Here is a 21,186-nt window from a genome sequence, read left to right as displayed (position 1 = left end):
AAGTTTAATGCAAAGTAGTACAACCTAGCCATCAAAAAAAAAAAATGTTTTTAATTCTATTTTCACGCCTAGGTTTTTTACGTTATTTTTATAAACTAAGAAAATAAACCATATGGCATGGTAAAAAGCATTCTCAGTGCATGCTTGCCTTAGAAAAGTTCATCAACATACATGATAATAAAATGCAGTAATTGTATATCAGGACATGCTTGCTTAGGTGCATATCCCTTTGAAAATTAAAATGGATAAAAAATCTCATAGAACTGCATAATTTTTTTCATTACTGATGGAATATATTTGTATATTTATCATTACATGACAACAGCCACTGGTATTTATTTTTGCAAGGCATAAAATAAAGTATTGATATGCTGGTACCAACATGCTGCTGAAATGCTTTTGAACAGCAATTGTTATCAATCATTTACTCCCATATATTTTCTTTCCTTTAAAATGCTTCTATCCAAGGGTATCGCTATCAGGTTTCTGCTGATAGTACAAGTGGTAATCTAAAGTCCTTTGAAGACAGAAGATTGCAAACAAAAAAAAAAGTCTGAAAAAAAGAAAACCAAATAAATAGGAAGCCGTTCTTATAAAGTACTCAGATGCTGTGGTAACCATGAACTGTCACGTGCAATTATATGCGATGCTCTGTCTCAGGAATTTCTACAGGTTCTGTTTTCCATTACTGAGAGCCATCTATATATTTTAAGGCACTATATATTTTAAGGCACAGACTATATATTTTAAGGCACATACTATTCCAGAAAATTCATTAATTTCCGAACTCTAAGATACATTCTTATTTAACACCAGATGACATATTACTGGATGTTTATCTTAACCCTACAATTTCATCAAATACTTGTTATACTAAGCCCTAACCTGACAGTTGGAGCAAAAGTGTGTATCTTAGGAAAGCTTCCACTTTCTTTTTTAAAAGTCTGAGTGGTAAAAAGATTGTTGTTTCTATTGAGTTTGTGTCAGTATTTAATAAACCTGAAATTCACATAATTTTACAGGTATCACAAATTGTTTCATTACAAATCTCTGTCTTATGTAGAAAGTGCTATGCTTTCTGCAAAGAGCATTTCACAGTCTTTACAGTCAGATATATTTTCCCTTTTTAAATACTTACAGGTAACCTGAGCAGGACCTCTTTCCCTTAGAGATCACTGCAAGATCAAAGTATTCAATCTTTCAAGACCTTGAAATAATTACTATAGAACTTGGCTGAACTCTTCCTCATTTGCAACCTTTCCTTCTGGATGTGATGTTCTCGTAATATGCTGCCTTTCATAAAATAGTAATAACACTTTTCATTACCTGCACTTTATTTTTCCAGTTAGGCATTCATGGAGCCTTGTTTTTCAAAATTTTTTTGAAAAATCCCTTAATAAAAGAGCAAGGGAGCTGAAGTCAGAAAGACTCGGAGGGGGAAGTAAGGTTGACAGCTTTAGTTCACACTGTGTGAGAGGTGCTCTGCTGCTTTGCAGATTTTTCTAATATTATGGGAGACATCATTTTTCAAAACAAAGCTCTCCCTCCCCTTCAAACCTATGCTATTTCATCTTTGACACATAACAGCACTCAGCATAAAATCCATGCTTTTCAAATAAACTCCACTGCCCAGTAAATTGCTCTGCTTAGTTAAAACTTAGTTAAAGCTGGTCTTTCATTACCTGCTGAAAAAAACATATAGCTTTGACTTTTGTATTGGTTTTCACAGTTCTACCCCAAATTGCATAGCAATTTCTTTCTTTCCCAACCATAGCAGGTGTTGTGCTGTTGGACAGGATCAGCAAATATACAGCAGATAAAATGTTTATAAAATCTATTCAACAAAGATAATATAATAGCTCTGACTTACCAAACATTCTCCTTACTTGCAGGAAGAGCATACTCACACAGATACGGTTTTGTAAAATAAGACTGCATGGCAGGAAATCTTGACACTGACACTCATGCAAGCAGATGTCAGAGTCCACTGATTAAAATCTAAATCATATATGAACATCCTGACTCCAAAAGGCTTCATTTTTCAAGTAAGTTTGAAGCCTTCCCTGTCTGTTCACATCTTCTTCTTCTAGGTAGACTCCAGATTTCACTAAATCTTCTGAATCTCAATTCTGACCAGAGAATGAGGCAAAGGATACTTTGATATGTTTTCTGAGGATTACCATCCTTCTTCACCACAGCAATAAATCTATTCACAACAATATAAAAGAGGTCTTCCCAGTTTTATTTCACAATACAAAAAACCCTGCAGTAAATATAACTATTCTCCACTGAATTCATTATTGCAGCACAAAAGAAATGCATGCAGTGTAATATTTAAATCCCTCTCACTTTTTGCAAGACCAAAACAACTTTCTGGTAATACATATATATAGTAGAAACAGTTTTTCAATAGATACAGCTGGAATGAAAACTATTAAGATAAAGACATACATTATCATTTTTCAGAACCACATTTTGAAATACAAACATACTCTAAATAAATCCTTTGTATGTAGGAAGAGTAAAAAGGAATGCTACCACTTAATACTTTTTAATCCCACTTGTGCCTCACTACCTGAATGATTAAGACAACCAAATTTAATTCAATTTTTATTACTATACAGCCAGTTAAATCATAGAACTGAACTCTGAAAGTCAACATAAGGAGCTAGAATAAAACCTGAAAATGTAAACAGTAAAATGAAAGGATAACTTTTTTTGTTGTTGCTGTTATTGGGTAGAGACTGCAATTTTGCTTTAAAAGATTAAGACTTTATTCATAAAATAAAGCAACCCTAAGATGCAGGAAAATTTTTACAGCCCATAGACCATGGAATACTAGGAAGAAACAACAGAATTACTGATAATGCTTTTTTGAAGAACAGACTTAAGCCCACAGGAAATTGCTTTAGAAACACAAATAAATAAATAAATAAAATTCAAAAAACATTGAGTTGATTAATCCCACTGCTGAGCAAGTATATGAGATAATGTTTAGAAATCATAGAAAAAAGGAGATAAGGCTGTCCACAGGCCATGAAAAAATATGAATCCAAATTTTAAAATGCTGCATGTAACTATAAAAAAATATTAGAAATTGTTACTAACACGAAAAGTTCACAACAATACACCATGGGCAAATGTCTTTATTTAGCTATCTGAAAACACTGAAAAGTATCATTCTGACACTAAGAACGATACATACCAAATAATAATTTAAAATTTATTTCTTGATTTTTAGTTGTTCTGCACTTTATTTATTGAAAAGCAGGACAATGAAATCGTAACATCATATATATCTAACTATAACCTACAATTTAGTCTACAAAAGAAAAATACTGAGACCAGATCGACACGTCCCTCCCAGGTGACAAGCAACAGGACCAAGGAAAATGGCCTCAGGTTGTGCCAGGGGAGGTTTAGACTGGATACTACAAAAAAATTCTTCACTGAAAGGCATTGGAATAGGCTTCCCAGGGAAGTGGTGGAATCACCGTACCTGGAAGAGTTCAAGAAACATGCAGATGTGTTGCTTAGGGACATGGTTTAATGGTGAACACGGTGGTGCTGGGTTAACAGTTGGACTTGATGATCTCAGAGGTCTTTTCCAACCTTAATTACTCTGACTCCTTGGGTCACATAACACTGACACACTACAGGGGCTGTGCTTGAATTGCTCAGCAGACACACAGAATTCAAAGTGATTATGAGGTTGCTTTGCTCTAAGCTTTCTTTTCGAGCACTGGAACACTTTTGTGGTTTGCCTTTTTCAAATTCTTTCAGAATTTCCATAAACTCACGAGACCCTTCATTTCTGTACTAGCTCTTCTGCCAATACTGTGTACTGAGACAAGATCACCTACCCAGTCCTTATGCCTCTAATTTATCTGTAGATTTCATTGGCCATTTGAGCATTAAGAAAGAGCTCTCACTGAGATAAAAATTTTGCATGACTGTCAGTCCTTTTCACAAACAATTGCTTTCCAAAACCATCCTCTCCCCTGGTTTAGCATGCAGACTCTTCCACATATACTACTACATGTTTGGTTGCACTAAAATTTATAGTTTATAGCTATGTAACAGTTCCAACTAACTTCTTTCATCAAATCTGTGTCATTGCTAACTCAACAAAGTCCTTACATAATCTTTCAAATTATTAAAATGTAGTTTATATTTATTTATTGTTCCTAAGGACTCCCTTTCCAATGACTCTCCAGTAATGAACTAACAGCACTTGCTAAATCCTTTAAATCTGGCCAATGTATTATTTTAGATCCATACAAATATCCTGTATGATTTGGGTTTTGATCGAGATATCACACTGGAAGTAAGGTAAACATATTGTACTCCTTTTATCTATTTGATCTGCAATACTGCCAAAAATGTAATAAGGTTTTTAACAAGATCTATTCTACAAGAAAATGTTTAAAGTGGCATTGATTTTTACCTTCTAATTCCCTTTTGGCAGAGTTCTTAAAATATTGGTTACACACTTCCCGCTACTGCAGTCTAAGAAATTCTGATACAAAGATTGATTCTAGTTAGCTTGCTTTCACATTTGTTTTTCTTCATAAATCTAAGCACTCTTTCAGATATTTGTATAATATCCTTTGATGGATAAAGAAGCAGCATGAACTAAGAGCAAAATAACTAATTCCTTACTCTAATGTAGTTTATTTACGACATTTTTGTAATTAATATTCTAATTTTTTCAGATATATTCATTCACATTTCAACTTCTGAAATAATTTGAGAAACTGCTAAGCAACAGTGACCTACCAGCTGGTCACCTTTGCTCGGAGATCATGGTGGAGATCTTGTTATGTCATCAGATCTGTGTGTGCAGATTTTCCTCTCTCCCCTTCAGCTGGTATTCCCCTCTTTGTCAGTGCAATTCAAAGAATCTCCTACACTCATAGTCATTATGACTTTTATTTAGTTCACCTCTGCTTTAATTGCTACAAACACACACATTTATTTTTTAACTTGGCAACAAAAGAATTTCAACTGGGATTTAAATATTCTGTCACACATTAAATGTTTCAGCCTTCAACCAGTGTTACATCTATTCTACAATTTCTACTGACTGCTTGTCCTGTAGTCACTCATCAGTCTTGCTTCTAGTACTGCAATAACTATTGCTGCCATCTTCCAAAAAACACACCCTAAATGTATTATAGCACAGGTACTGTAATTGAATTAGAATGTACCTGTAACAAATAGACTTGTCTGAATAAAAAAACAAAGAAATTCTTCATTATTATTATTATTCCAGAAAGAAACAAAACCCACAAGGTATACATGAAGCATGAAAACAAATGTACATCATGAAGGCACGACTGATTCCAGTGACACTTGGAGAAGTGAACTGCAGAAACCTGCAGAAGGACCCTACTGATCAAGAAAAGAACAGATGAAACAAAACTATGGGTGGACTGTCTATAATTCAAGTCTATTAAATCCACTAAGAAAACTACTACTTTAAGTAGCAAACCCAAAGATTATTTGTGTTGTTATCCATTACCTGTGGGACATTACATTAGCCATAATATAAACAGAAATTTTATCATGGGACCATTTAGTTAAAAAAGACCTCTAAGATCACTGAGTCCAACTGTTAACCCACCACTAAACCAGGTCCTTAAGTGCCACATCTCCACATCTTTTAAATACCACCAGGGTACCCACCACTTCCCTGGACAATCTGTTCCAATGCTGCTTTTGGTGAAGAAATTTTTTCTAATATCTGACCTAAACTTCCACTGGTGCGACTTGAGGCCATTTCTTCTTTTCCTGTCACTTGTTACCTGGGAGAAGAGATTGACTCCTACTTGGCTACAACCTCATTTTAGGTAGTTGTAGGGAGTGATAAGCTCCACCCTGAGACTCCTTTTCTCCAGGAGACAATCCCAGCTCCCTCAGGCACTCAAGTTGTTGTTTGGGTTTTGTTTTGGTTTTTTTTTTTTTTTTTACAAAATGCAACCTAAAGTGCTTTATAGTTTTAAATAAAGCATTTTAAAAAAAAATCCACTAGCAAAGGAGGGAACAAAATGAAAGCCAAGCAAAAAAAAAAAAAAGAAAAAAATTAGAAAAATTAGAGATGACAGAGAGTGACCAAAGCTGACAAGATCACTCTTGAAGTCTAAGGCACAGCTCTTCACTGATGAGGGTCAGGGAGAAATGAGCTCAAATTCAGGATCTGCCACATAAACAGACGACATTAATTCTCTTTCCAAGCAAGTCTCCTGTACTTCTGTGCCTTTGAGAAAACCAAGAGCAAGCAGAAAGCACTGGTTTGAGCTCATATATAGATCTTGGGTAATGACAATAAAGATAAAGTTGAGGATTTGATCAATAGAAAAAGGAGAGAAAGATCATTTTCTATCTATTTAGAAAAACCTTAAAAATAAAATTATCATGGCAAAAGAATTGAACCAAATTCTTCATCTTTGAGACTATTCTTACCTGTTTTCTGAGATGAAGAGTCTTTTGCTTCCAAATTAACTCTGGTTGATGGCAATACTGGAATAGAGAACTTATGAGGAACTTCAAAAAATTCTTTCATGCTCACTTCTACACTGTAATCCACGTACTTTGTGGGGTATTTACGAGGTTTCAGAAGTGCACATTTCTGCAAGTGAAGGAATAATGTATCCATATGGACAATCATCTCATAATATTTTCAGGTTAAGAAATGCAAAATTATAATTCTAAAATTGAATTGGTAATTAAGCAAGATAGATAGCAATTTTTGAGGGATCCTTCCAAATAAAAACTGTCTTAAATTTTTTAAGACATCATGCATCTGAAACATTTGTTTAAGAACAATACATTTTGAAATTTACAGTAAACCCTCATCCTCCTCAGAAACCAATCTGCTAGCCTTTATAGGTATTCAGGGGAGCAAAGGGGAGAAACGTATTTTGTATCAGTTGTAGAAAGATGATTCTTCTCTTACTTAATAAAGTTTCTGTGTAATAAAAAGAACGAAAAAGAAAAATAATTTTGATATTTGGTAAGGGACAACTATTAACTGAATTAACTTTGACATTTTAATGGTGACAATATATTTTAGAAATTAGGGCATTCAGAATTAATTTTAGGGACAACTAAACTCCTCCTCTTGGTAAAAAGCATTGCTAATCAACAGCATGAAACATATTAGTAAAGGATTAGCACAGTATATTAAGGCAAGGTCAATATAAGCATATGAACATCTTAATGAACTAAATTTGACTTCTGTAGGATACCATGACAAAAATAATGTAATGATTTAATACACTACTTGCTCAAAATTGCTATCTTCAATCCAATAACACAGTATAATTGCAATGCTCAAGAGTAATTGTAAGTTGAACAAATTTCAAACCTGAAAATAGTCATGTATTTTTTACATACAAGTCTGAATTCATGACTGTTGTGAACTATCTTGAAACAAGTGTAGGGAAGAGATAAATACAGAAATATTAAGGGTTTTGTTAGAAAACCGGTTTATTATCAAAATCTATTGTTTTAAAGCAATGCCAAGACTGCAGGCATCACAGTATATATTTCAGTGGTCTAAGGAACGAAAATCCACTGTGGGAACATAAAAGTACAACTTAAAAGGTAAGGTGATTATTCTTCAAGATTACTACTAAAGGTAATATGGTCAAATTACTGTTCAAATCAACAAGCCTAATGTTCTGCTTTTGGTTCATGGTGGGTTTCTTTGTTTTTATTTTCTGTTTTAATTCAAAACTCTCATTCCCTTGCTGGTTTTAGAAAGCAGACTTACACTCTGCCATTGCTTTGTTTTGACCATTACTCTATTCCTTCAAAGTGTCAATAAGGTGTTAAAGTACATGCGGACTTTGGGAACCTGCTAAGTTTTAGTTGCAAATACACTTTTTTTGGCACAAATAAATATGGAAATAGATAATTATTCAAGATTCTTGTTTGATGAAGAACAAAAATCGTCATGTGAGTTCAAAATCTGAACTCACTGTTTACTAATTTTTATCATGCAAGACTGAGAGTTGACAGAAATTGCTCTCTCTCCCACATAGGAAATTAATAAAAAAATCAATAAGTGCAAATAACTCGGTATATTAATAGCAAGATCCACTTCTCTCTGATAGGACTGAAATGCCAGTGGGAAAAAGAGATTTCATTATCACTTGTAATGGGAAGTTCCCAATCAAAAGAACGACACATATTTACCAGTTTAAATTTGACTTGATCTTCTGCATAATCAAATATAAATTCATACCTACACATGATTTTGGCAACTAGATTACTTTAATAAAAATCCAAAATGCTCACATAGTTTTGGTAAATTTTAATTGACAAAAATAATTTTAAGATGACCTTTGGTGGAACACTGAACAGATTGAAATTATAATTATCTTGAAGATATTATTTTAAAAAATCCCTGAAATACTTTAAGATCCTTGTTCATGCTACCTCATTTTTAAAGACAAGTTAGGAAAAAAGCCAGCTGGTTAGTATTATAGTCTATGAACATTTCAAATATTTCCTGGCAAAAGTAAAGGATGTAAATATTTTTAATGAGAGACCTAGGGGAAAAAGAAAATCCTGCAAGCACACAGAAGACTAAACTCTGTTGTCTCATAGGATAATATTTCCAAGAGAAAATGTCTCTAATTTTTAATATTTTTCAGGGCAGTGAGAGTTAAATTCAGATCTAAGGCTGCTGTGTTACAAGACAGGTTTCAGGTACTTCTACTTCATCAATGTGATGGTTCGTGATATTCCAAATGTGGAAGTGTTATTACCATTTAAGAACAGAATTTGCATTCAGTTCCCAGGATTAATTACTTTTTAAGAATAATTTTTCTAAAAGTGAAGGGAGGGTATATAAACCATCAGAATTAAACCTGGTATTTTTCAAAGACCTATTGATTTTCCAAAGTATTTTCTTTGCACTTTCTAATGCAAAGGATGGCAGATACTGTTACAGAGCACTGAGGCACCTTTCTCTTTCCTTGCATATTACTGTTTTCCAAATCCTAATTTAGCCCCATTTCTTCCTTACAGGAATTAACTTCTAAAACTGTTCCTCATGAATGAAGAATTTTATTATCTGTCTCTCAGAATCCCTGTGATTAATTGTGTTTGCCATATCCCTTAATCCCATATCAAGAGATAAGTGATGTAATATAAAAGACACTGGTCCCAATTTAAATTCAACAAATGGAAATCTGACCACAGATCCCTTCATGAAAAGTTCATTCCCACTCAAGTGTATCTAATGTAACTTTTTAATTACAGTATCTTCTCCGCTGAAGGACACCATGATTCTTTCTCAAAAAACCCCCCTAAAAATTGTTTAAACTGAGCATACAACTTTTCCATAATCATACTGAAAAACACAAAAAATCCTCCTTGATTCCTGGGGGACTATGAAGAGCAAAAACTTTGAAGATCACAGCCAGATAGGAGCAGGATGAGACTTTGCCACATCAGTCAAACAGCAGAAGACACAAGTCTACAAGGCCTGTGCTCATTTTTCATTGATCAAAATCAAAACTCATCAACATCACTGTGGTATACTCAGATAAAAATACTCCACGTTGCTTAGTCACATGGACAGCAGGTTAGAAACAAAATGCACAATGTCCTAACAGCTGGAATATGGTAAATCTGGTGTCCACACTCAGATGAGCCAGGCATTCCAATGGAAACAAAACGGATCCTAAGGAAATACTTTTTACAGCTTAACAATGAGGGCACAACTGGACACAGTGGGAAGGGTAAGCTTTACTTCTGGGATTCCTGTAGAACAGGAATTTTTCCTTTCCTGTCATAATGTCTAATTATACAAGGAGCTTAGTGGCATCTCTGTTAGCAACTGCATCTAGTTTGTGCCTCTTTATGTAGATTCAAGAAAAAAAAGGAAAACCAAGGCATGTTATTTTGAACTTCACTGACTGCAGCATCCTTCTCCTCACAATCCCAAGTGAAAGAATTCTAATGTTATTTCCTTCTTTCTTTTATTCACTTCCCTCAATTTACCACAATTAGCAACTTCAGTCTAAACAAGTTACGTTCTTCTTCCACATTCTCTTACCTTTCTTTCCAGATACTCTTTTCCTTCTCTAGTTGTCTATGTTCACTGAAACTTCCTACCTACATCTTTCTCTTATTAATTATTAACACAAAGGCTGTTCTGTGAATAACTTGTAATTATTCACAACAGTGTCAGACCCAATCTTAACAATGGCTGAGTTCCATCCTACATTACCTTTACTACTACCTAAAAATGTTTTAGTAGGAATTAATTAACGAAATAGTCGGGAAGCAAGACAGTTACACAGTTGTATGGGAAAAATATAAAAAAATCATTATAAGTTTTAATAAATTCTATTCATTAAAACAAGCAAAATAGATCTTTGTTTCTTACAGCAAGGAAAAGAAATAGTAAAAACATAGTACAAAACCAGGTACAACTTTCACCTGGGTGTACGGATGCGTCAAGTAAAAAATTACAGCAGTTGTTACTGATTACGCAAATCCAGTTTGACTCAAAAAACATAACCTACCTTTATTACTATTTTCTATGTGACTTAAGTAAGCATGACTAAAATGTACAGTTTAAAAAGAATGAAAAGCACACAATTATTTAGTTACTTATTCTTCAATTTGACGGGTAAAAAATTGACCAAGTAGTACCAATGTAAGGGTATTTTCCCTTCTGTCCACCTATTGTCTAACAGAATTATACCTGCAGGAAGAGAGTAGAAAGGGGGAATATGAATCCAAAAGAGAGTAACAGATTTCCAGACAGTCTAGATTTATCTCTAACCTACAATATATGCCCCAAAGGACCTCACTAGCCTAAATCATTGAAACACAGAAGCTGTGGATGGGCTTTTTTTTTTTTAACAGGGGGGTGTGAGGGGAGAATTTAGACAACTTAAAACCATCCTTCAGCTCCAAGTTTGATTGTACAACACCGGCCTCCCTCCCAAAAGGTTTCCTCAGTTAATGCCACCAGAATTTCTATGTTGTCACTTTTAAAGTGACAGTAAGTAAAAATTTATGACAAAAAGTTATTAGGAAAAAGTTTCATAATTTAGTCTGCACAGTGGTTTACTATATTGAGATATTTTTAATGTGTAAACTCTTTTTTATGTCAGTCTATAGCAATACTTCTCCACTTTATCTCTCATAAGGAAGCATAAGACTTTCTGTACATGGAGGAAAATAACTATTTCTACATATTAGTTTCACTTTTCACATGATAATTTATTCAGTGTTAGTATCCACCATTATGCATTTTATACTATAATTCATCTAATCATCCTTCAGCCTTCTTTGATACATGTGATTTTAGAACTTATATTACATCTTAGCATACCTAGTGGTACAAAGAGTGTTCCTATTATGTTCTGTCATGATTTCATCCACAGCCTCAGAGCAGTTAGACCTTTCATCAAGTATTTTCTAAGTGACTGTGATATTAAGTGACTTCAATTATGAAAAGTCGATAAAATGTTACCAGAGCAGTGGATTAGCTATAATCCCAAAGGAAACTATTTGAGTCTAGGTTACATGATTACAATTCTTGTCCCACTACAAACACACCAAAGATTAAAGTTACTGTGTAATTTTTCTTCATTTAATTTGTTTTAGATTACTTTTTAAACTTATCTCTAAACAAAAGGAATAAATTTATTAACATCAAATCACCAGGGAAAATTTTTTTCCTCTTAGTCTTGGGAACCATATTTGGGGAACTGTCTAACTGGAAAACTGGAATAACACTGCCACTCAGCAATCTGTCTGAGGCCAGGTAACATCAGGTTCATAAGGCAAATTAAAACCTTGATTACAATACAAGGAAAGTCTGTCCTACCCCTTTATTTATTCTCAAAGTCTATTGTGAAAAAAAAAAGAAAAACCCTTTGAGAATTTTCATTTCTCAGAAAATATGTATAAGTAAGGATCCTAATACAAATACCTATTTGATAGAATATGAAAGCTTTTTTAATGGCTAGGTATTTTTCAGAAGCTAACTGAAGTAAAATGTTAGTGCTCTTCTTAACTGCAGCCAAGTTTTCTTAAAGGAGGCCCTTCTTAATAGCTTGGAGTGACAAAGCATCTCCAAAATGGACATGTAAAATATTGCAGTGCCTGAGGGAAATTGGGATTAGTAACTGTCAGATTACAGATGTGTGAAAAACCCACAACTTCACACTATTTCCTGAAACATAAAAAAAAAAAAAATCAGTCCTACAAATCAGGAACAACTAAATAATTGCAGTAACACGTATTTCTCACCTCTACTCTGGACAGCCCTAACAGAGCAGTTGCAACTCGAACACTGCTGCTCTGCAGAGTCCCAGTCATCAGTCTTCTCTCATGTTCAACAGCTGACATCTGCTGTTGTGCAGCCACAGCCAGAGCCCTCTCTCTTGACTCATTGATCAATGGAATCCTCAGGTTTTCTTCAAGAGTCTGACCAAGACTACATTTCAAATATAAAACTGGCTGTGATGCACTTGGATCTGTTAAAAAAAAAAAAAAAAACCATAAACAAACAAAATAATAACTAACAAAAAAAGACAAAAAACCCCACACACCACATTTGTCAGTGTTAGTGGAATTGATTAGAGCATTTAAAATTTCTAATCCCTAGAGAAAAGTCAGAATACAAAATTCCTTCAATGTTTATTTCTATGCTATTAATCTAGCACATGCCACTTACTGCTTATAATATTATAATACTTCTTTCTTTATCAACATAATGGGGACATAATAATTAACACAGACTGAAATCCAGCCCAAAAGTTGCTTTTGATAGGTAATAAAAAAATCCCAGATTTTAGTGATACTATTATGACTAATAAAAGTTTACGAAAGTCTTTCTGCTACCTACACAACACAGCCACACTTCTACCCCTCTAGGTGATGTTACAACCTCTATCAAAGAAACCACCAGAAATTATTTCAAATAACATCTACACTGTTTCTGAAATAGGACTGACAGGACTTTACCACTGGCTGTTTGAAGACAAAAGTCTTGGATTTTCTGTCAAATCACATCACTGCATACAAAACTCATGTGTTTTAAAACTACAAAAATTCTAGGTAAAGATGACTTGTCCTGATTCATCTAACAACCTATATTCTGAAGAAGAAAGCAGAGAAATTATGAAAAAATGATTTTGTAGACTATGCTGAAAACAATCAAAGAAAGTTGAAAATCACCAACAACCAGTTGATGCTCTGAAGAGAACGGACTGGAAAACATTAAAGGAAATATCCCATAGTTACATTATAATATATTTTTTACAATTCACTATAAAAAACTGCTTTTACCGCATGCGTTTGATTAATTTTAACAAAAATCCACGGAAACAAAAGAATATTTATAAAAAAATAATTATTTGCTCTATGGTACTCTTCTCCCTTCTATTCACTGTACCTTCTAATTTACTGGTAGCATGCAAAACATTTGGACTATCCATTGCAGGCAATTCTGAAGGCAAAGGTATATCACCTGTTCCCTCTATCAGATATACAAATTCTCCAATCTGAAACACAAGAACATACACATACACACAATTCAGAAAGCAACTCATGCACAAGAGAAGGCAAAATATTAAAAGTAAAAGCAAAGATATCCTAGTACTTCAAAATAAAAAGTCCACAATCAGAATATCCCAAACTAAAAAAATATCTAAGTTAGGTACCTCTATATGTATCTGAACTAGGCAGGAGATTTAATATATATAACTATTGTTTTGATAACTTCATTTTGTTTACCACAAACTTTTCATGGAAAATTTCAACTTCTACTGATTGCAACATAAAGGATCAAATGTCTCTGTGACAACTGATACAACTTGCACAGAAGGTCATCTCTTTATTTCCATAAGCCATATTCTCTCAAACTCTGCCCTAAATATGCATATTCTGTCTTCATTCCAGATATGAAGTAAATAATTTAAAGTATCTAGCACATCTGCCAACAGTGCAATGTTTTCATTTTAGTATTTCTCAACTACATAAGAAAGTCCTGCTTTTCCTTCTTTCTTATTTGTAATTTTATTTGATATTTATGTTAAGGCTGAAAACACTGCAATTATATTTCCAACCCAGCAGAAGGAAAGCTACTCAATTTTGATGGCATTTTCTCCCCTTCCTTGATTCAAGAGTTCACACAAATCTTCCTAGAGAAGGATTAAAGAGATCTACAGCAAAATTGGATTCTCACACACAAACTAATAGCCACTCCTGGGAACCAATTTAAACAGGAATTATTCCTGTTTGACACAGTGATTTGGCTCCATAAGGACCGTTAACAAGCTCTGAGCACATACAACTAATTTCATGAAGGTGCTGGTTGCTAGGATGCCATTCTACTCTCAATTACTTTTCTTGGCATTGCGGACATCAATATGCTTACAGGTAGGAACAAACTTCCCCAATTTCCCTTTTTGCTTTGAAGAATTCTTGCTTTTTGATCTCCACAGAATGCAAATCCTGTTTTCCTTTTGCTGATTTTTTTTCTTAATGCTTTAGAACAGACAGGGTACTTCACTGTGCTTTGAGAGTTTAGCTAGTATAGCCGTGGCTTTAATGCTTTATATTTCCATTTTCTATCAGCTGCAAGCAGGAAAGCATCAACATTATGTAAGGTATACTTTTAATGAAAATAGTTAATAAAATAGCTGTTGAACTACCATTAGCTATTTATACAATCCCTTTGCTAACTGATATTTCAAAAGAATGTATAGCTACCAGGAATTTGCAGCTGCCCATGCAAGCCAGTAATTAAAAGCAACAGATAGTAAAGTGTTTTCTCGATAAACGATTTCATTTCATATTAGACATTTAGCTGTGAAAGTCTGGACTGGCTCTCTTAAACTATGATTTAATATATTTTTATCAATGAAATTCCAGGTTTTTCACATTTAAATTAGCTCCCAGAAACAAAGATATAGAAAAAAACCCACTCAGTTATGTTAACCAATATATAATGTCTTCTATGAAAAGATCCGTGCTAAAAATCTGAAGACTGTCAGTTTAGATTTTCCTTAAACAAAAGAAACACTGAAACAAAACCTTGAGAAATGTTAAAAATGGTTCGTGCTGTCATTTTAAACCTCAGAAAGGTTAACATAAAGATTATTTCAAAACAACTTAGGCAAAATACTTGAGTCGGCCAAGAAACTTGAATCTGTGTATATTCTTGCTGTTATTACTCATATATAACCATGGATAGAATTCCTAGTCAGATTCAAGTCTAGTGATTTGAACTTCAGTATCTTCTTAACTGATTTTAATGAAGGAGCAGTCTTACTCTGATTACTATTTTGGTCTATTTGTCAAAAAAGGATAAGAAAGATAGATAACAAGAAACCACAGAAATGCTAAATTAAATTATTTATTAGATTTTATATATAGCACAAGTTCATATTTAAATGAAGCATGTCTTATCATTGTATAAAGTCATTTGATTGTCATACAGCATGGTACCTGCACTTCTTTTTCAATTAGATACTGGTATGACTGGAAATATTGCAGCCATATACACAATATTTAAGCAAGCCAATTTTTTTCCGTGCCACTATTGTACAGATCTAAAATCATCTTAGCTATCTTGCAGTTTCATCTTTCTCTAGGAGATTTAATACAAATTATACAATTATGTGGATGGACTTAATTTTCCTGAGGTTCTACATATCAAAAAGTTTGCACTTTCAGCAGCCTTTAAACGCATCTACTCAGCTAAGCTGAAAGGACAAGGTGTTCCAGAAACAGTTACCAACAGTCAACAGCAGCTTCTCTGGGGCATTAATGCTTCCTAACATGAAAAGGTCAACTAGATCTTTGTTAAGAACAATGACTAGTAGCTACATGTCTAAATTTAGGTGTTTTTACATCACCACTGGAGGCAACACTGGGGCTGACAGAAATGGTTTTTTTCCCTTTCCACCTGAAGTATAACTGTCCTACATCTCTGACCACATCTCTTAGATTAACTTTTCTTCCACTAACACCTCAATTTCCCTTCTCTTCACTATATTATTTAGTTTCCAGGCTCTGTGTAGCCATGAGCCTCCTCTTCTCAGCAGGGGTATATACTTCTTCTTCTAATAAAAAACAACAAACAGGGAAAATGCCAGTAGCAGACATTTAAAGGAAGACTATAAAATCCCAGCAAGTAAAGGGAGATTCTTCTCAGATTTGCTGCCAGACACCAGTAGGCTAAGGTTTTTCTTGTCTAGAGACTGTGTCTAGATATTTCACAGAATAAAACTGATGGACCTAACATTCCTTTAAAAGAAACTTTTACATCCTTCTGATTACACTTGTTTCTGTCTTTTTTCCCCTGTCTCCATTATATTGTTTGCTGGGGTGGCTCAAACTGCACACAGTACTCAAGAATTGTATATTATAGCTCTTTAGAAAGTTATACTGAGGTTTCACATGTTGATATGTATTCCTTTCCTTATAATTTCTCCTTTTGAATGAAGCTGAGTACTGAATTGATTTTGCATTGAACCATCCACAAAGACTGCTATCCTCTGGCAGTAACATTAATTACATCCTCCTTGTGGGTGATTCCTGCTGTTAATAAGGCAGGAGCTCATTATATCACTGTAGACTTTGACAGAAAATCCCTTCTCTATCACTGTTCATTTTCAAAAAACTCAAGAGAACTGTACACTCCTCAAGACTTCCAGTCATATGGTTTGCTTTCTTTAAAAAACGGCCAGTATTTTCAAATAATGAACAGGGTCAGAAAGACAGGCTGAGGCATCATTGCATTAGTCTTATTTTCCTTTATGAACAAGATAAAAAAAATAAGTTGGCCAGGTGATAAAGCCAAAGTCCTGTTTAAACAATTAAAAAACCCCACCAAACAGACAAACATTAGACACTAGCAGAAATTCCTAGTTTTATAATAGTGGAAGCCGAGAACACCCAGGAGAAAAAGAATAAGTTATTTTGTTTTGAATGTATTGTTACAACTCATGAAAATGTAGCAGAGAGAATGGCAGAGGCATGTAATTGCACAGAGGGAAAAGCTGAAACACAGAGGCAGTATTATGAAAGCAAGAAATGGAACGCAAGGCTTGAGATCAGCCACACATAAACAAAGATTAGAAAAACAACAGGGTTCTGAAAAGCGTTGACAGCTAGAGAGGAAACACAGCAGACAGGTTAAAGAGGTGAAAAGATGGACTAATGACACAGAAATAATGTTCCAATCACAGAGAATAAAGGATTACAGGAACATCAAAGAAGATGGATTGCAAGATTTTAAATTCTAAAATTTAATCAAAACCAGATCTTGGTAATCTGATGAAACCAGTTCCAATTAAGTATATATGGCTAAACCCGGACTACATGAGTCAAGAGAAACCAAAAGGTTGTGGAGTCAGTATTCATGTGCTGTCTGTTCAGAAGTTTTACCTGCATTGGTGCAAGAACTGAATGGAACCTGGATTGACAGAAAAATTTAAAAAGAGATAGAGCAAGGAAAATGATTATTCTACTTTGACAGCATACCTGAGATACAGTGACAAATACAGGGAGAAGTACAGAACAGTAAAGACTTCATACTTTCCCTGCCTATGTATTCTTTCTCCCACATCAAGACAAATTATGTAAATTCCTTTTTCTTTTCCTGAAGTTCAGTTACCTATAAAAGCCACCAAAATAACATTCCTTGCAGTATTACTTTTATTTGTAATGATTTTACAGTGAAAATTTGCTTGCAGCATTTCATTTAACTCCAATTATGTGGAGATAAAAGGCCAGTAAACTTTATAAATATCTTAGCTGAAATCTGTAATCTTATGTACATCTCTGAACAACTTCTTAAGCCACTTTTTCCTTCATAAGTTATAGGAATAATGTATTTTCACCAAAAAAAAAAGAAAGAAAACAGAAAAGAGTTTCATTTCCAAACGTCAGCACATAAATCATGTCTTTATAATTGCACGTGCATGCAAAAGCATTACCTTAAAATATGTATATAACTAATTTGTATCTTCATAGAATCACAGAACACCCTGAGTATGAAGGGACCCACAAGGATTATCAAAGTCCAAGTCCTGGCTCTGCACAGAACATCCCCACGAGTCACATCATGTGCCTGAGAGCATTGTCCAAATGCTTCTTGACCTTTGTCAGGCTTTGGTGCTGTGACCCCTTCCCTGGGGAGCCTGTTCCAGTGCCCAACCGCCCTCTCGGTGAAAAAATCTTTTTCTAATATCCAACCTAAACCTCCCCTGACACAACTTCAGGCCATTCCCTCAGGTCCTGTCACTGCCCCCCCCCAGAGAAGAGGTCAGTGCCTGCCCCTCTTCTTCCTCTCACAAGGAAGTTGTAACTGCAATGAGGTCTCCCCCAGTTTCCTCTTCTTGAGGCTGAACAGACCAAGTGCCCTCAGCCGCTTCTTATATGGCTTCCCCTTGAGGCCCTTCACCATCCTTATTGCCCTCCTTTGGACACTCTCTAATGGCTTAATATCTTTCTTATATTGTAGTACCCAAAACTGCCACAATATTCGAGGTGAGGCTGCCCCAGTGCACAGCAGAGCAGGACAATACCCTTCCTTGGCTGGCTGGACATGCTTTGCCTGATGCCCTCCAGGACACAGTTGGACCTCCTGAGTGCCAGAGCACTGCTGACTCATAGTCAACTTGTCATCGACCAGGACCCCCAGGTTCCTTTCCATGACATTGCTCTTATTCACCTTACTCACACATATTTGGCAAACATGACCTGATTCTTACCTGAATAAGCTATCACATGATTAACACCCACAGGACACACGATCTACTCCTACCTGTTCATTAACCAGAAGGACATTGCAGTAACGTTTTCCCTGATTAAAGGGAAGGAAGTGAATATCTAAGCCTGCAGAACTTTTTCCTTTCAAGAACAGTTTTTCCATCGGACTGAAGAACTCAGGCAGGAGGCCGCATTGGACAGCTGTTAAAATAAGTTTGTTTAAATGGATGTTTAGATATAACAGCACAAGTTGTAAAATAAAGTAGCTGCATGAGTTTAAATACAAGAATACTATATTTAGCATTCTGCAGTAATCAGTATTTAGACACACCTGTAACTAGTAATCAGTATTTACAGTTATGGTTGTGTAAATGAGCTACAGTATTGCATGCTGTATTATTTAAATATATTTTGCTAATTACCTCTGTTCTTATTCTATGCACTGAAACAAAACTGGGGAAAACAGACACTTTTCACCATCAAAACTTTAACCAAAGGTCTGCTCACATCAGAAAGAAGAGGGTAATTTGCTACTCTTCAAACAAAGAAATCTTGCTCTCAGTAGCAGTAACTATGTTATGCTGTAGCTGGAAATCCGCTAGAATTGACAAAACCTACATAGTGGCAAGTTTGTTTTCTTTGCACTGCTTTCATAGAAGCATTATCCTGATAAAGAATCTTAGGGTTGAATCTGGCAGAGTCTGACTACTTTCTCATTGCATGTTTTTCATCTGCTAAGCGTATTTTGAAAATGCAGAACCAGCCCATCATTCAAGCTTCACTGGCCAGCTTTCTAGGAAGGTCAGCAGACTTTAAAATGTGTGTGAAAGTGAAGGCAAATGAAATCAGTGAGATCACATAGAAGTGTATGCCAAACTGGCCAAATAAATAGAGCAGGGAAGGGGGAATCCACAACTGCTCCGAGCAACCTGTTCCAGTGCCTCACCACCCTCACAGTAGGAATTTCTTCCTAATATTTAATCTAAATCTGCACTCTTTCAGTTTAAAGCTATTACCCCTTGTTCTATCACTACATGCCCTTGTAAAAAATCCCTCTCCAGGTTCTCTCATGGGCTCCCTTCAGGTACTAAAGGTCAAAATAAGGTCACCATGGAGCCCACTCTTCTCTAGGCTATTTTTTTGAGTGTGATGAACAATTTCAGGCCAACGTTTTAAGAAAACTATAAATAATAGTCACTGAGCACACTTTTCATGTCAAAATCTTACTTATGTAAATAGTCTTATTTCTACTACAGTGCAATATGAAGTACTGTATAGAGGTACTTACGGTAAATAGAGTTGTTCTCTTCATTTGAATCTTCAGGCACTGTATTATTTTTTGAGTTTAATATGTTACATTCAGAACTAAAAGGAAAAAAAAAATAAAAATTGAAGCAATATCCTAAAGCTGAACATTTTGATTATTAATAGATAACTTTTTTTCCTTTTTATGAATAAATACTGGAAAAGAAAAAGTTTCAAGACAATCAAAAATAAATGAACACCACATTTGGGAACCATTTACCTATCCAATAATGTTAAGCATCCCCTTTTCCACTTGAGTTATTATGCAAACTTAGAGTAGAGCCAGAACATCCTTCTTTAAATTAACCAGTATCTTGTTTCATAAATTCAAGTTTGAATACAAACTTTCATGTTATTTTTATTTTATATTTTTAAATTTATTTTAAGTCCAACATACACACTGTAACAGTAATAAAGACATCATAACACCTTATAAAATTAGTGTGACAATGTTTTCTAACCTAACCAAACCCTAGGACAGCAACATGTTTAAGAAATTTAATAGGAAAGTCACTTCTTCCATCATTTAAGACATCTCACTTTTTAACAAATTAATATCAATATTTACATTAACCCTAATAAAAGTTGAGTGATCTAAACTTAATCCAGCAAGTGCGAGATTCAGATCTAATCCATCAGAAAAAGACCCACTAGAATCTCACAATTTTGTATATCAGGGATTCATAAACTGCAACAAATCAATAGTATATGAATTATTTAAAATTGTGAGCCATTATTTTTTCTTAGAGGAAACAGAACATGATTACTTCAGAAAAAGTGCAACATAGACAGTGGAATATTAACATATTTTGTGGTAAAAAAAATAGGGGGCAAATGTTGCCACTATCCCTACCTCGTGTAAATAGTTTCTCTTACAGTGCTGATTTCCAAACTGATTGAATTTGGCATCTTATATTTGCCATTGTCAAGATTAATATCTTTTTAATATTAAAGTTGAAATTACCTAAAATAGTTTTTCTTTAAATTACTTCTTAGATGTTATCTTTTCTTTTTTTTTTCTTTTTTACATTACAAGAATTATTGTACAAAAAAACCCCAACAAAACAAACAAAAAAAACTACTTGAAATTTGCTTGAGTACACATGGTTTAAAATGTTTCTG

At 34.5% G+C, this 21,186-nt stretch overlaps 1 protein-coding gene across 5 annotated transcripts in view; it reads right to left on the bottom strand.

The window, feature by feature from the left end:
* Positions 1-21,186, bottom strand: part of CFAP47 (cilia and flagella associated protein 47) — a 275,959-nt gene that overhangs the window by 156,165 nt on the left and 98,608 nt on the right. For all 5 annotated transcript variants that reach the window (XR_001874104.1, XM_017811012.1, XM_017811014.1 and 2 more), the window contains 5 exons: positions 20,048-20,124; positions 18,815-18,960; positions 13,433-13,541; positions 12,286-12,512; positions 6,466-6,631 (listed from right to left, as the gene is read on the bottom strand). Coding sequence is in view for 4 of the 5 variants with exons in the window: in XM_017811012.1 (XP_017666501.1) it covers positions 6,466-6,631; positions 12,286-12,512; positions 13,433-13,541; positions 18,815-18,960; positions 20,048-20,124 (725 nt within the window). In the remaining variant the exon portion in view is untranslated. The remainder of the gene's footprint in view (positions 1-6,465; positions 6,632-12,285; positions 12,513-13,432; positions 13,542-18,814; positions 18,961-20,047; positions 20,125-21,186) is intronic.

Source organism: Lepidothrix coronata, unplaced genomic scaffold, assembly GCF_001604755.1.
Source record: "Lepidothrix coronata isolate B3197 unplaced genomic scaffold, Lepidothrix_coronata-1.0 Scaffold30, whole genome shotgun sequence".
NCBI lineage: Eukaryota > Metazoa > Chordata > Aves > Passeriformes > Pipridae > Lepidothrix > Lepidothrix coronata.
The sequence above is the reverse complement of the archived record's forward strand: the minus strand, read 5'-3'. Positions and strand labels throughout refer to the sequence as shown.